Source organism: Pleurodeles waltl, chromosome 1_2, assembly GCF_031143425.1.
Source record: "Pleurodeles waltl isolate 20211129_DDA chromosome 1_2, aPleWal1.hap1.20221129, whole genome shotgun sequence".
Taxonomy (NCBI): Eukaryota; Metazoa; Chordata; class Amphibia; order Caudata; family Salamandridae; genus Pleurodeles; species Pleurodeles waltl.
In genome coordinates, this window is record NC_090437.1 from 1,324,203,906 (window position 1) to 1,324,221,450 (window position 17,545).

The 17,545-nt window shown below is 45.0% G+C and overlaps 1 protein-coding gene across 1 annotated transcript in view; it reads right to left on the bottom strand.

Annotated features, from left to right (window-relative positions):
- Positions 1–2,081: 2,081 nt before the first annotated feature.
- Positions 2,082–17,545, bottom strand: part of LOC138251470 (long-chain-fatty-acid--CoA ligase ACSBG2-like) — a 174,909-nt gene continuing 159,445 nt past the window's right edge. Inside the window, exons 11-13 of the mRNA XM_069205652.1 lie at positions 11,530–11,669; positions 7,967–8,213; positions 2,082–4,666 (exon numbers count right to left, since the gene is read on the bottom strand). Of these exons, the coding sequence (XP_069061753.1) occupies positions 4,590–4,666; positions 7,967–8,213; positions 11,530–11,669 (464 nt within the window). The 3' untranslated portion in view covers positions 2,082–4,589. The remainder of the gene's footprint in view (positions 4,667–7,966; positions 8,214–11,529; positions 11,670–17,545) is intronic.

Here is a 17,545-nt window from a genome sequence, read left to right on the forward strand (position 1 = left end):
ACATGAGGGAAAAGACCACAGACATCAGATCAAGAAGGACCAAGGGGCTAGAAACAAAAGGACCATGACCACGAAGACCACAACCAGAAAGGTCCAGGGTTAGCAGGATCTAGCGACCCTAGATTATAATGACCAGGGAGTTATAAAGGGTGAGAGAGTTTAAGTCCAGTGCCAAACATTAAAGAGCTTCAACTAGTCTTGTAAATGTTCTTGTCATTTTTAGCATTAGCCGTCTCTGCAGGCAAACGTAAAGGAGTAGAAGCATGTGTGGAGCACAAGGCAGCTCTATGAAGTCCCGCCCAAGTCGCTGCGTTTCGGCCAGTGGTGTAATGGGATGGTCTTCAATATTTGGAATGTTCTCCCATTGTGACTCATGATTTTTCTTCTAGCTCCTCAATTGTGCTTTTAACTGCAATTTGTGCTACATTAGGCACTCTGTTATGTTCTGACACAGAAATCACATTTTCACTTACTTAAGTACATTTCCAAAAAAAACGTTTCTTTGTAGACATCCTAACTGTATAAATGAAGCCTCTGGGACTTCAAATATTTAAACATAATGTAGGCTATTTACAAAGATAACTTTACACATGAGTAAATCTAAATATGTAAGATAATTTAAAACTGTAAATGACATTGCTACCGTTCACCAATTTATGATTGTAGTTACTTAAAAGTGTAGCCTTACAACTCCACGTCCTCGGTTTAGGCGGTGGAATTAGAATAAACATATTTACACATGTATAATTACTACAAATAACAATACAACTATATTTTACATTCTGCTAATTTGGCAGGGCCTCTGCACTTGGGTAGTGAACTGCACACTCAGCTTAAAATTCTGAATGAAAGTGAAAAGGAGATTTATGCATACCTTAAAGAATGCATATACATTTGACAACAATTTCCTGTAAACATAAATAATGGTTATACCCTTCTTTTCTGTTTCAGTTTTTAGATCTTGCTGCCGAAGAATACAAACTAATCTTCTGAAGATGAAGAGAAATTTCACTGAGGAGCAGACAGTTTTTGTAGTCAAATTTGTGGTAAATACTACATGGGATACGCCTGTTCACCCTCAGTGGAACACAGAAGCTACCTTTATGTCAGGAGGTGACAAACTCTGTGAATGGAATGGGGAGCGGTCCTGCGCCATGGGGAATATCAAGAAGAAATCGCAAGATGAGAAGTGGCAGGTGAAGGAGATGTTCTCCAGGATTTCGATGGCTTCATTGGTTCCAGGAAGGCCAACTGGATCACGTCTTCATCTCACCAACTTCAAGAAGGCTGACCTGTTCACACAATTTTTTTTGTTATGGTAGATGGTATTATCTAGTCCTTGTTTAATTCACTCGTAAGACGGTGCTCTCTCAGGGAACACACCCTAAACCCTGCACCCTCAACTATCTCAGATTGTTAACAACAGTAAGATAAAAAAAAGGCAAACATCTTCTATTATTTTATGTTCATAATACAGTCTTCTTTATTCATTTCTTCTGCTCCTACTCCAGCCCAGCCAACACTGTTTCATCAGGGATGTCACCCAATGACTTCATCAAGGCTCATCAATAATCCACTCAGAAAATCTCTTGTTGTGTTTTCTGGATTTCTCTTATATTATTCTGTCAAATTCTCAAATGTATTTCTGTGCATCAATATCCACCATGCTAATGGCGATCAGACTTGCCCATATATCTTGCTCATCGTCCTTGTATTTTCTATATGTTTTATTCCTGTCCTGTATACTCTTATTTAGTAATCCATGTTGCAGCATGCTTCTTCACACTGTACATCACCTGATATATGAGCATTCCTATCATGGCAATACAAATGTGAATACATGTACTACTAAATAAATTATAAACCACCCCCGAACTCTCTATCTCTAAAACCAAACCACAATCACCCATTCTTATCTATCCTTCACTCATACCTATACTGTTAGGAACAATTCACATAAGAACCCCTCCAAAGCATCCTGTACCATAAGTCCCATGAATTCCTACATGTTAAGTTAATGTTTATTTTAATACTCTTTTCATAAAACAACTCTTTTGAGTAGAGTATGTTACTTCAGCTGGGGAAGAAGTAATTGTAAATTCAGCAGGGCAACACACAGGGAAAGTTTTTGCACATCTGTTGGCACCATGACCCATATGTCAGCCTGTTAATTTGCATATTTGAATGAAAGAATATGTCAATGTAAGGGTATGATGTATTAGGCCTTTTCTAACTATTAAAATCATATTGTGTGCCTCTCAAAATAGTGTAATGAAAACATGTATCTAGCATCTTCTTTGATTTACAGTGATTTACTCCACTACACATGTCTCTACATCTCGGGTCAAATTCTGTCATACAAGAGCCCATGGTGTCCTTCTTTAGAACTTAAACAACAATAACATCAGGGGAAATCTCAGCATATGCTATTAGGCCCTCTAACATTAATTAGTCAAGTAAGTCTGGGAAACTATGATATTATATTTTGCATATCATCATTAATCCTTCCTAAAAATGAATTGATGTCTATTTTGTAAGCATATCAAATTATTAAAATTCATTACATTGGAAATATGTATTTCCCTTACTTGCATGTATGTCTAATGTGGTCAGAGTGACGTTTATACATTGGCAATATCCACTGAACATAATTCTTATCTCTATAGTGGCTGGATCTGGATTTACTTTGGAAACACAAACTTCAAAGACACAAGCTCAGTAGATATTCTCAATGGCATCTCAATAAAAAATCATTTCTGTGGCTGGTGCAATCATATTGTTGCAACATAATAATTCCATCCATGGACCAATCCTTAATTTTGTATAATTACTCATGCTCACATAATTGAACCTTTATTATTTATTGGCAGAATAATGTTAATCAAAGTACGGTGTTAAAATACACACAAATGTGGATTTGATGTATTTCAACTGCTGTAATCTTCATTTTGCAGGTAGCAAGGTCATTGAGTCAAATGATGATGCTGAACCATCTGTAAGTCAAGGACAGAAGCATTCCAAGGAGAGAATTCAGTCCTCATCCAAGCCACAATACCAGTGGCCAGCACTGCTCACAATAAGGGGAAGAAGAACAGGAGCTTGTTGAGGAAGAGGAGGACCAACATGTTTAAGAAGGCTAGTTTGTTGTCAGGCAGCTGTATGCCTCACATATCACTTCTGAGGTTTGCCAGTCCTTAGCTATTAATTACAAAGCCACAGATGCCTGTTCTTCCTAAGCAGGCCTACGTCAGGCTGATCCAAGCCTCAAATGGCACTGTAAAATATGCCATGTAACACATGGCAAAGATGCATCAACAACAAACACAAATCCACTGAATACTGAATGTTGTCTTTTCAAATACATTTCAAACAACGCATTTAGAAATGACTGTACTTTGAACAACATTTTATTTTGCACATGTTTTAGTGACTTGAAAGAACTCTAACTATAACTTCTGAATTTCTATGGTTTTGTTTGAGTAAAGTCAGACCCTAACTATAACATCCCTGTAACCTTTGTTTTTTCAGTGAATTTCTGTGTGTTTTTTTTACGTGTGTCAGTGTGTCTCTCACTATGTGGATCAGTATCTGAGTACATCTGTCAGGGCAAGCATGAGTGTCTCACTACTGCTATCACTAAAGAAAATTAGCTATTTGACAATACCCCCCAAAAAAATTTGTTGTCGATATTATTCACAAATTTGTTGTGCCGTTACATGGGGGTCCGCACAGAGCTTTTGCAATGTATTCACAAAGATCATATGGCATCCAAATTGTTTTTTTTTCAAATTAACTTTACCTACCATAACTAACTCCACTCTCACCCATTATTTCAATTTCTAAAAACACTTTTCAGCCCCAAAGACCGTGTCCTGGTATATAAAATAGTGTTTCAACTTTCTGGTCAGGTTGCAGACAATAAACTAAATAAGTTCACTGTTCCAAAATTACTAAGAAAGTGAAAAAGATGCAGGGACGATATCAGCTAGGGATACCCATAGTATCAGGAGAGCCCTCAAGCACCCATAAGGATGACCAGTTTCATCAATGGGCTGTCTCCTCGTCAGGCCGGCACTGCAATGTCTGGCGGACCATTCCGAGAACCGGGATGGTGCTAAACCGAAGGCAATTTGCCTGGTTAGGGTCTGAAACGAATGCTGACTGAGAAGAGGAAAAATATTATTGTGAATGAATGTAGGAGAGAATGAGAAAGGTAAAATTAGCTCTGAACCTTAAACAGCTAGCTTTCTGCCAAATTTGGTGTAGGTCCGTCCAGTGGTTCGGCCTGTAGTTGTGTCTAAAAATCCTATGGAAATACCATGGGAAACACAACCTTTTTTCAGCCCCTTTTTCTCTGGCCCTCTTGACGGATCACCCAGAAATTGTCCATGCACAACGATAATCACTGTGATACTTTCTTTTGAAAATTTAGTTAAAATCCATCAAACTGTGCCTCTATATATATATATATATCTATATATATATATATATATATACATATATATATATATATAATAAAACATAGAAACACATGTAGAAACAAACAATTGCGACCACAAATACATTTTGGTGTCTTCCAGGAGGAGATGTCACACTTTGTAAAGTTCATCAATGCACTCTTCATACATCGCCAAGATGACAGAACGCTTCAGCTTCAAAGTGGGACCTGGACCAATAGAAGAGAAAACTGCATTTAAAAAGGCATCAAGTAAAAGTTTACTTATGGGTCAATCTGTATATACCATTCAGAATTCTGCTGTCTGCAAGTTACTGTCGTTTTTTTCATAAAACCACCAGTGCTAAACCCTGGGTGGCTTGGAGCAGAAAAAAGCAGTCAGGCTTGACTGTGAGTCAATGCGTAAAGTATTCATACAGCACACAAACAGTAATAAAGCCAAACCCAACACAAGAAAAATCCCAAACCAATTTAATTAAAATAGGGCCAGACTTACAAGAAAGTGTCACAGCACGGTGCTGCACCAAAACAGGCAGTGTCAAGCTTTATCACTTCGAAAATGCAGGATGCGCCGTATTTATGAAAATACAGCGCAACCCTGTGTTTCCCATAGCGCTAGTGCTAAATTTAGCTGCCTAGCACCAATGCAGGCACCCTTGCACCATAGTGCAAGGGTGCCTGCATAGCAAAGAAAGATTGTTTATGTGCAGGAAGGTGTCCCTTCTTGCACATAAACAATCAATAATGGCAAATTGTTACTTCTGTTTGTGCTACAGAATGCAGCGCACATAGAAGTAGCAAATCGTCATTATTTACTGATTGTTTATGTGCAGGAAGGGCCACCTTCTATCTATCCATCTTTATGTCCGGATATCTTTCTGTCAGTCTGTCTGTCTGTCTATCTACCCACCTACCTACCTAGACATCCCTCTATCTTCAGGACCAGTATTGTTAAAAATGGAGGTGTTCAAAATTTTTGTAATTTGGTTTCTCGTAATTACACAGAATCTTAACAAAATAATGCAATATTACATGTAACTATGTGAAGTGCAAACTTGTCATTTACCAGTATACTTTTACATGAGATGCATCCCTGCCTCACTTTTTGACACCAGAACACATTTTGCACTACAAAACAAAAGCACTGTAAACAAAAACCGTGTGCCCTTGCATTTGCGGTAAATGTTTACCATAAACAGCACATAAGTACAAAAAAGTGCTGTAATTGTGTAATGTTGGCAATTTTGCATAAGAAACATGATGTGAAATGATGGCATAAGGTGATCCAGTGTTGTTTTCAGTAGCTTTGCATGTTTGAGTCAGAACCATAAGTTCATATTTAACTGAGTTCTTTTTACATTTCTAGATTTTTTATGATACAGTATATTCCCAACACCCACTGTGCATGGATTCAAGCCTTGTGCCCAATCTGCTGCAGGTGGCCAATCCCAGCTAAGCGCTAGATTCTGGCTTGTGCCACAGGATTTGACTGCAGGGCTCAGTCTTTGCCCAGACCTTGCAGTACAACTGCCATGGGGAAACGTGCAAGGCCTGCAAGTTAAAAACAGCAAGCTCCTTTTTTATGGTTTTATTGGGTACTTCTCAGAATAACCTTTTTACCAATTTTATATTTTAATTTCGTCACTTTTCCTCAACAAATGTTGTAGCAAAAGGTAATTTTTTGATTGTTATAGTTAGCTGCTGTGTCTGATCTACTCTTTTCACTCCCATTTGCTCATCTCTTGTGGTCCTCATTTAACAGTCCATTTAGAATCCGTTTTCCGCCATCACTACAATGATCATAATAAATTACATGCATCAGGTAGAGGTTCTTCATCATTCAATTTTATATCCTAATTTTCCTTTAATTGAATGAGTGACATTGAACCTTGCTCTTATGTAGTACTGAGCATTATTTTTAGGGTGGAACAATAGTCTACTCAAAGTAGTAAATAGTCTACTCTGTTACCAAGAAGGAGCCTAGTCCACCCTCTGTGATTTCTGCTCACGATTACAACCTCCTTTATGCCTGGTGCCACGATACATCACTTTGTTAGTTTTGCTAGCATATGCATACACATGAAGGTCTTTGTGACTGTGAAGCCCATTACTTTTGGTTGATCGCTCTTACCTATTGGAGCATTCATCATACTTCTTTTGACATGTACACATAAGTAGATATACCATGCAGTCTTCCTTTGTTTTCCATCTCATAATTTGTACTCAGAAAGAGTATATGTCCCTCACACAGTAATTATGAGACCTAGGGCCAGATGTACGACCATTTTGTTTGTGTCTCGCATTTGCGTTTTTTGCAAATCACAAATTGCAAGTCACAAAACAAAATATACAACAGTGTCTGAGACACTGTTAGGGATTCCCAAATGGGTCACAAGAGACCTGCCTCATTATTATTTATGAGCCTGTTTCCCAGAAAGGAATAAGGAATGCATTTCAAAAATAAGAATTAAATGTTTCAGTTTAATTTTTTTAGAGTTGGCAGTGGTCGGTGGGACCACTGCCTGCTCTGAAAAAATGTTGGTGACCCACTTTAAAAAGGGGGAGGGGCCACTTTGGGACCCCATCCAGTTTGCAAAAGGGTTACCACCAATTTGAAATTAGGGTTAACTGCAATTGTTTTGTGGCCACATTCACGGGCACAAAACAATCATACATGAGCCTACGACTTGCAATTAGGAAGGGACGCTCCTTTTTAATTGTGATACTGACTCACAAAACAGGGTTAGTACATCCTACAAGGCCATTTTGCATACGCAAAAGGTGATTTTTGCATTTTGCAACCACGAAATAGCTGTGTACATCTTGCCCCAGATGTACTAACACAGTGGCCACTGCCTGCTCTGAAAAAATAATTTTGTGATCATTCACAAAGGGGAAGGGGTCCCATGGGGACCCCTTCCCGTTTGCGAATGAGTTACCATCCACTTCAAGTGGATGGTAACTGCGAGTTGATTTGCGACCGCTTTCGCGGTGCGAGTCGCAAATAGGAAGGGAACACCCCTTCCTATTTGCGAGTCGGAAACACATTTTGCGAGTTGGTTCCGATTTGCAAAATGTGTTTCTGCATCGCGTGCGGGATTTAGCGCCTCGCAAATGGCGTTTTTCACCGTTTGCGAGGCACTAATGCCTTGCTACATCTGGCCCTAGATCACATTTTTAAGGAAACACCTATTTCATGCCCCTACCAATAGCAATTTGGTTAGTAAGGGGCTGGTCATGGAACCTGTGTGTTGATAAGGGGCAGGATGATCAAACCTCACAAATAGTTCCACTGTATGATGGTCTTCCAAATATTTAACTGCCTTTCTCCCTCTGAAGTGCGAAATATCTTCTCCTGTTCTCATGCCCCGTTGATATAAATAACAGACAGCAGGAACAATGAATTTGCTTCCCATCTATAGGTGTGATGTTGTCCACTTGCATAATGCAATTTCTGCCTCCAGCAAACAATGAGACTTTCGAGATCCACCGGTGCCTTTGCACACTTACCAAGCTCACCTCCAGCTATAGAGAAGTCCTTGTTTAAAATGGTCCATTTCTGTACCTTCTGAGCATTGGATACAGCCTTTTGGTTCACCCGCTCTATCGCCTTATGGATTGCATCATAGATGGCTGGATCCTTTTTGCTCACCACCTCTGATACCCGTGTGGCACCACTGCCCAGCTGCTGGCAGAACTGAATCACCTCTTCAGTTAGGTAGTCTTGGGATTCTCCAGTGTCTGCATCCACTGTGCACTAAAAAAAATAAGGGAGAGCCTGGAGAGAACCTTTTCAAAATATAATGCAGGAGGAATGACATTGTGAGCCAGATTTTGGTCAATTAAAAAGAAACACTGTGCCATTATTTAAGTACTTAAGATGGCATTATTAAGACAAATAGAGATGTACCTAATAAACACTGTGTTAGGGTTTACCTGTTGGCAAAGTCTACTTAAATTGACTTTGTGGACAAATATTCCCTATACTTTGTTTTCCAATGGTGTCCTCACCATGAACAGTGTAAATCAGCTATTTGGATGGTTAGGTAACTGGGACTCCCATGTGAGGCATGTGGACATAAAACCTCAAATAATAGAGCAATCTTTTTGGCAAGTGGGTTTTTACCCAGTGCCACAATGTTCCAGTGAGTCTGACTGGCTGACATTTACAGAACAAGGTCCCTATGTCCTGCAAACTGAAAAAGTTTAAAGGCACAGGATAGAAATACCCTTGTATATTATACATATATATATATATATATATATATATATATATATATATATATATATATATATAGACAGATAGATAGATATTAAATAGTCGCAGTCACCACTAGGTAGTTATAGTTAGGACCTAGTTTCTATGGAAAAGCTGTTTTTTGCTTGCCTATATCATTGTTGGACCTTGACTAATCTTCAAGAAATTTCCCCCAAAAATTCAACAGTCATATGAGCTGATGTCTGGAAAGTTGTGTGGTAATCCATCAAGGGACCTAGATAAAGAGGTGTGTGTGAAATTTAGAGTGTTTCCAATGTTAATTCCTCTAGGAAAAATCAAACAGAGATAATGCAAAAACTAATGGACCGAATTACACCAAATTTGGTAGCTCTTGGTCCAGAAAGAGCCCTCTTTGTTATCCGTTTAGTAGTTTTTGAGACATTTAACGAGCCCCAAATTTGTATATCTAGGGATTCAAAGGATTCGCTACCCCTCCCGATCTCATGCTGAGATCTGATTGTCTGCCAATACTTCAACAAGGAAGTGTTGGCAGCCATGTTGGGACTCAGCTTCAGCCGAGTCCGAGAAAAAATAATAAAATGTACAAAAGGGGCAAGGGAATGAACACCATGACTCCTTAGCTCTGGTGCTGGGGTCCCAAAGGGTCCCCTCCCCCCCACCAGGGATAACAATTTTTTTTTTAATCGCGACGGGGTCACAAATCCTCTGTAACTTTTTTTTAAAACGAGCACGGACTCCAGTGCTTGTTTTTAACTAAGCCCCCAGTGGGCCAGGTCCAGGGGCTCAGTTCTATTTTTAATAGGGGCGACTCCTCGTCCCCCCACAGCCATGGGGACCACCACCTCCCCGGGTCCATTAATGTAATTTATGTGGGGGACCCGCACACCAGAGACCACCACCTTCTCAGGGCAAAATGCATGAATTGTGTGGGGAAGGCCCGTCTGCCTCCCCCACAGCCCCTGGCACCATCACCTCCCTGGGACTTCATTTTATTGACTTGCAGGGGGGCCCAAGACCCCCCATAGCCCTGGGGACCACAACATCTCTGGGGCATTGTTGGTTGAGAAGGGGCCATGTGACCCCCCTCATGGAGGACCTCCACCCCCCAGGGTTGGCTCCTGTCATGTTCCAGGGTGCCCATCCCTGGGACATAGCTGTTTGTTGTGGCTTGACTGCAGCTTTGAAGCTGCAGCCAAACCACAGGAAACACTTCAGTTTTTGACAGCGGGATCTGTCAAACAGGGCCTGCTGTCAAAAAGTGGAGCTTTCATCTCTCTGCAGGTATGCGTGCAGGGAACAGAGAGTAAAGGCTTGCTTCTGTAACCACGGAGCTGTACTTAAAGAAGCTCCTTGGTTTCTGAAGCAGTGGGACCACAGGGGAGGACTTGAGGCTTTCCCTGAATTCCCAGATAGCCCATAAGGGCTTGTTATTAAATAAAAAAATAGAAAAAAATGTAGGGCTCATATGGGCTAAAATAAAGAGATTGAAAAAAAAATAGCTCAGTGTGAAGTTCACCAACCTTCACATTGAGGGTTCAAGTCGAGTTTCCCTCCTTTGTTTTTTAACTACAAATGTTAAAGCCTCACACGGAAAGGTGATCTTACTCTTTTTAAATGACAAATGCATTTTTCTTTTCAATTTGTCCAGAAACATCTCATTCTAAGAATATTATACATCAAAGCCAAAAAAACACTCTCTCTCTCTCTCACACGTTTTTTCTCTCTCTCTCACTCTCTCTCCCTCTCTCTCTATTGCTTTCAATCTTTCTCCCACTCACAGACCCACTCAGGCACTTGTGCACCCACTCACAGTCCCAGTCAGACCCTCACACACCCACTCAGAGACCCACTAATAGTTATGCACCAAATTACAGACCCATTCAGACTCTCAAACACCTACTCCCAGACCCACTGACACCCTCATGCACCCACTCAGAGACCCACGCACCCATGCACCCACTAAAGCACTGATGTATGCACTCTTACATCCAGACAAACACTTTCACCACCAAGCTCACCCCCAGATACACCCTCTCACTCCTATTCTCACACCCACAGAGGCTACAGCCAACTCCCACCACGCACAGCTATAGGGCAGTGCACTGGAGAGGGTTGGGTGGTTAGGGGAGTTGGCCGCAGGGTCTGACTGCAGGCCACCTCTTGCGGCCAACCTCTGCTGCACATGGATGAAGGCCGTGCACGGTGCAAGGTTGGATGCTTATTGGGGGTTGGTCTCAGGGCATGTATGGCCAGGCCCTGTGGCTAACTGCCACCATGCATTGAGAAGGCTGTGAGCTGTGGTGGTTGGATTAACATATAATAATGAAAATTACTTTAAGTTTTTAAAAAAATAGAAATTCACTTAAAAAAACAGAGGTTACAGGGACGTTATAGTTAGACTCACATTTTTAATGTACAAACCAGAGAAAATCACCAGTTATAGTTAGTTACCTCAAATAACTATGACTTGCGCTCCCACCGCAAGGCAATGACTTGCGCTTCCTTGCATTACTTCAGATATATCAAGCCACTCAGGGCCTTATAGAGTACACTTGGAGGCATATTATTGCATATATAATCTGTAGAGTAGTAGACAGACTCACCTAGCAGTACTGCAGGAATATTCTTCAGAAGGTTAATGAGTCCGACAGTCTGCTGGTTTTCCTTCGTATTACATACCACCTAGTATGTTGGTGCCTTTCTTGCCTTTCAGAACTGTGAGCACGCCCCAAAATGCGCCTCTTGACCAACAGGCAAGCCAAACTAATGTGATTGATTGTGATATTTTCTAGTGAAGTACAAACTGTTAGAGACTCTTTGCAGCTCTTCTCACCTTCAATGTCAGCAGCATGGACAAGAACTTCCTCTGGTCTCCAACCAATATTGCATTACTGATAATCGGCAACTCCTTCTTCACACTGTTTTCTATCGGTATTGGGGGTATGTTCTCGCCCCCTGATGTGACAACTATATCTGCAGAAAGCATATCTCAATCAGCAAATTGATATTTCATTGATATTTCTACTCTATATATTTCTGATAAAGAAGTGACACAAACATATCAACTCACCAAAGAACAAACCTGTATTTCCCTTACAACGTTTTGGCTTCCACCCTCCTCACGATGTACAAGATTGTTTGCTCAATAAATGCACAACTAACACAACTGAACTTTAAAAAATGAATGTGGAACCAGTGCAGACCTGAGACTAATCAGTTTAGTCAATAATGTTCAGTCCACCCTTGCTATACCTAGTGTGTCTAGGTCAAACAACGCTCTTTAGATGAGCTACCAACACACAGTAAAGCAGCTTTTAAAAAAACAAACCAAAGACGACGCATCCTGTTATAGACTCTTCCCTGAAACAAAGAAATACAGATAAAACTCGATAGATGTAAACACAAGTGAACACAAGCTTTTGGGGCTGTAGTAAGCCTGTAAGCCGATTAGTCAATCAAGGTTGTTAGACAGCAGTACAATGTTGAAAGATACTCCCTGAGCGGTTACCAAATATCATTCAGCCTGGAGATTTTGGGGGTCATTCCAACCTCGGCGGTAAAAGGCGCTTACCGCCGTGCAGAAGAACGCCATAACACCGCCGCGGTAAACCGCCACGGTCATTCTGACCCTCAACAGGCAAACCGCCAAAATACAGACATCCACAAAAGTCCGCCACACCAAAGGCCAGCGAGAAACTGGCATAGACCAAACCTCCACCGTCACGCCAACAGAAATACGCCCACACTATCACAACACACGAATCCACACGGCGGTCTTTCAACCGCGGTATTCCATTGGCGGTACACATCGCCGCGCTCAAAATACACAAACACTTACAAAACACAGCCACATTGGACAATTCAAAATACACACACCTGAGACACATACAAACAATACTCCCACACACCCAACACAATATAAAACACACACCCACATCACCCACAAACCCCCACTCCTAGAGATTCGTGAACACGCACAGAGATAAGAGACCCGAGCACCCAGACGCGCAATTCACTGTCACCCAGCAATATTACCACGCACTTCAAACTACACACCAATACACATCACCACACTTAGCACCACACAATCCACCCCACACATCACCCAAACCACCCCATGGCACCGCAAAGACACCCCAGGTTTTCTGAGGCTGAACTCAGGGTCATGGTGGAGGAAATTGTACGGGTAGAGCCATAGCTCTTCGGGACACAGGTGCAGCAAACCACCATTGCCAGGAAGATGGAGCTATGGAGCAGAATAGTGGACAGGGTTAACGCTGTGGGACAGCACCCAAGAAATCGTGACGACATCAGGAAGCGGTGGAACGACCTACGGGGGAAGGTGCGTTCCATGGTATCCAGGCACAACATCGCGGTGCAGCGGACTGGCGGCGGACCCCCACCTCCTCCCCCAGAATTTTACAACATGGGAGGAGCAGGTCTTGGCGATCCTGCATCCTGAGGGCCTCGCAGGAGTAGGCAGAGGAATGGACTCTGGTAAGTCAAATCTTAACTACTCCATCCCCCCACCCCACCAGCATGCCAACTCATACCCCCACCCTCACCCCCACCCCATCACACCTACTCCTTGCAAATGTCTCACCCTCACAACCCACCCATCCCAACACCAAGCCCTGCATGCGACCACAAAGCATGGACACCCATCACCTAAGCATGCCCACTGCACATACCCATCCCCCCCCAAACCACAGTCACAAAAGCCCCCACACAGGAATGAAAGCACAGGGGTACACGGGCACCCACCCATTGCACGCTATGGCACACACAGAAGCAATAATCATACTTTTATACCCCTGCAGGACCCGAATGCCACATCACCGCGCAGGAGGGTCCACTCCACCCCCAGAAGAGGCCCACAGTGATGACAGCACCTCTGTCTCCCTGGATCTAGATGACCAGCCCGGCCCATCGGGGACCTCTGGACAGTCGGTTCCCCTCAGACAGCCACAGGCCACAGCAGACCTTCCCTCCTCTGGGAACACCAGCACAGCACCCACACAGCGGGCCCATATCTCAGTCCCCAGGACACGTCAATCAGCAGTGTGTCCACCACTACAGGGCACCCAGGTTAACCCACCACCCCAACAACAACAGGGACCTGGGGGCAGTGGTAGTGGGCACACGGTCCAGGGGACAGAGGCACAGGGAAACAGGGGAACTGTGAGGGCTGCTGTGCGACAGGGGGGGGGACAGGCCCAGGGAACCCACTCTCCACGAGGCCCTCTCCTCCATCATGGGAGTATACCACCACTCCCAGGAGACGATGGTGACGGTCCTGGCCAGGTTTCAGGAGATCCAGCTTCTGCAGGAGCAACAGTATATGGGGTTCAGGGAAGAACTAAGAAACATCAGTACCGCCATGGGCACCATCGTAGTGGCTCTGAATCAGGTAGTCACCACATTGCGGGACACTGTCGCACCACAAAGGGCCCCTGACACTAGCATGGACCAAGAGCTGCCTACCACCTCTGCCGGCGCTAGTGGACAGGAGGCCCCGACACAAGACCAACAGGCCACCAGAACCCCACCCCCTGCAGAAGGAGAACCACCCCGCAAGCGGGCCCTGAGATCCAGGAAGAAGACAGAGTAAGATGCCAAGACCCCCGCCAGCAAAGGATACCCCCCTGACTGTCATCCCACTGTCCCACATTGACACCCTGTCCAACCTTACACTGCCCCTGCTCCACTTTCCACAGGCATCTGGACAATGCACCTGTGATACTGATAGTCTGGACTCTGCCATGGACCATCCTCCACCATCACACCTCAACGATTTGCAACCACCCACCAATTTAGAGCACTGTAATAAACACACTTATTGCATAAACCAATCTGGAGTCCGGCTGTGATTTTGTACAAATGTATTAGACATTACAGTGCCAAATGGCATATTCACATTGTGATGCCAACATACCAATGTCACACAGCTGTAGTCCATGGGGAAATAAAGCAGATGTCACGCAGTGGGGCCCACATCTCTGAAATCGGAAGGGAAAGTCACAACTCAGTTACCATACACTGGGGGAAAAGGTCAGACAGTAGAGAGGTAGTAGGGGTTAAGTATGTAATATGCCGGTGTGGATTCTTACCTGTGTGTCATTGAAAATACTGCTGTATTACTGTGTTCCTGTTCTCTATGTCGTCCTCTTCGCCTTCCTCCTCTTCACTCTCCACAGGCTCCACAGCTGCTACAACACCACCATCTGAACCATCCTCCTGCAGAAAAGGCACCTGGCGGCGCAAAGCCAGGTTGTGAAGCATACAGCAGGCCACGATGATCTGGCACACCTTCTTTGGTGAGTACATTAGGGATCCACCAGTCATATGGAGGCACCTAAACCTGGCCTTCAGGAGGCCGAAGGTCCGTTCGATCACCCTCCTAGTTCTCCCATGGGCCTCATTGTACCGTTCCTCTGCCCTTGTCCTGGGATTCCTCACTGGGGTCAGTAGCCAGGACAGGTTGGGGTAACCAGAGTCTCCTAATAGCCACACACGGTGCCTCTGGAGTTGACCCATCACGTAAGGGATGCTGCTATTCCGCATGATGTACGCGTCATGCACTGAGCCAGGGAACTTGGCATTAACATGGGAGATGTACTGGTCAGCCAAACACACCATCTGGACATTCATGGAATGATAACTCTTCCTGTTCCTGTACACCTGTTCACTCCTGCTGGGGGGGACCAAAGCAACATGTGTCCTATCAATGGCACCAATGATGTTGGGTATATGTCCAAGGGCATAGAAATCAGCCTTCACTGTAGCCAAATCCCCCACCTCAGGGAAAACGATGTAGCTCCGCATGTGTTTGAGCAGGACAGACAACACTATGGACAACACATTGGAAAACATGGGCTGGGACATCCCTGATGATATGGCCACTGTTGTTTGAAATGACCCACTTGCTAGGAAATGGAGTACTGACAGCACCTGCACTAGAGGGGGGATCCCTGTGGGTTGGCGGATTGGTGACATCAGGTCTGGCTCCAGCGGGGCACACAGTTCCTATATAGTGGCTCGGTCAAGCCTGTATGTCAGTATGACATGTCTTTCCTCCATTGTCGACAGGTCCACCAGCGGTCTGTACACGGGAAGATTTCTCCATCTCCTCGCATGTCCCAGCGGACGGTGCCTATGAAGGACAACAGCGAGCACAGAGTCAATCAACCCACAGGTACGTAACCACAGCTTGCACATAACACGATTCCCAATGCATTGAATGGCTTGTATGAGTGTCGATGCAAGGCCTAGGTATGTGTGACGCAGTAGAAAATAAGGCATGTGGGCCCTTGAAATGGCGGCTGCCTGACCTGTGAAGTGCGACAATGGGATGTGAGGTCAATGCGCTGGCGTGGCACACCGTGGCGGTAGGCGGTCGAAGACCGTGGCGCAAAGCTGCATTGGTTAACATTGAACCCTATGGGTCTCAGGAGCCAATGACGATGTGCGCCGGCTGTCGTGGTACGCACCGCCGCGGTACGCACCGCTGCGGGCGTGACTGCCATTTTCTATCTGCTTAATCACTCGATACCTGATCTTCCACAGGAGAGGACCTACACTGCAAGTGCTGCTGTGACCACGGTCTGGAAGAGACAATGGCTCATGCGACTGGGGAAAGGGCCCCTGCCTTCACTGCTCAGGAGTTGGAGAAACTCGTTGATGGGGTCCTACCCCAGTATGCGCTACTCTACGGTCCTCCAGACCAACAGGTAAGTACACTGGGACCATGCTTTTCGGCCAATGCCTGTGTTGAGTCGGGTGGATGAAAGATGGTGGTGAGGGGAGCGATTGAGGCATGCATCAAACGACAGATGAGAGCATGTGCCACATGGCAAGGGTGGGGATGGGGGGCCACTCACATCGAGCATGCAGAAGGTGATGATTATTCTTCTCTCCCTGTACATGTCACATAGGTCAGCGCCCACCAGAAAATCGGTATTTGGCGTGCCATCGCCAAGGACGTCCGGACCCTGGGGGTCCACCAGAGACGGGGCACCCACTGCAGGAAGAGATGGGAGGACATCCAACGCTGGAGCAGGAAGACGACGGAGGCTCAGCTGGGGATGGCCTCCCAACATGGGAGGGGTGCTAGTCATACTTTGACCCCCCTGATGTCCCGTATCCTGGCGGTGGCCTACCCCGATTTGGATGGGCGCGTGAGGACATCACAGCAGACACAAGGGGGTGAGTACACTCAAATCCTGGTGACTTTGCGCGCAGTGGAGGTGTCTGGGTGGGGGAGGAGGGCTGTGGGTATCCCTAGGCCAGGGCGATATCTGTAGGCTAGGCCCCTCCGTAAGGCATGGCCTTTAGCCCCCGCCCCCCACCTCTGTAGGTGCCAAGTACAGCTATTCATTGCCCTGTGTCATGTATGTGAGCAGAGGTCGCCCATAGGCTTGTAGGCCATGTCCCACGGATTGAGTAGTCGACCCCAAGTGCGCGGCGTAGTGCAGGGGGCTTCTGTGTCTGTCCTGTCCGCCAACTGTGTCGCCAATGCAGGCACTCAACATTTCTTTATTTTTCCCCACCCCCCTTTTTTGTTGTCTTCCTGTTCATTAGCATCATCAGGCGGAGGAGAAGTGGCATCGGAGCACGAGGGAGCTGCATCTCACATGGCCATGGCGGGCCATGCAAATGACTCGGATTTCACCAGTGAGACGGAGGGCGAGGGGAGCTCCACAGCGGGGACTCGTGCGGATGTCAGTGACAGCGACTCGTCCTCTGAAGGGAGCTCCCTTGTGGTGGCGCCAACATCCGTGCCCCCCGCTACAACAGGTATAGCCGCCACCCAGCGCACCAGCACCGCCCTCCCAGCAGCCCCTCAGCGT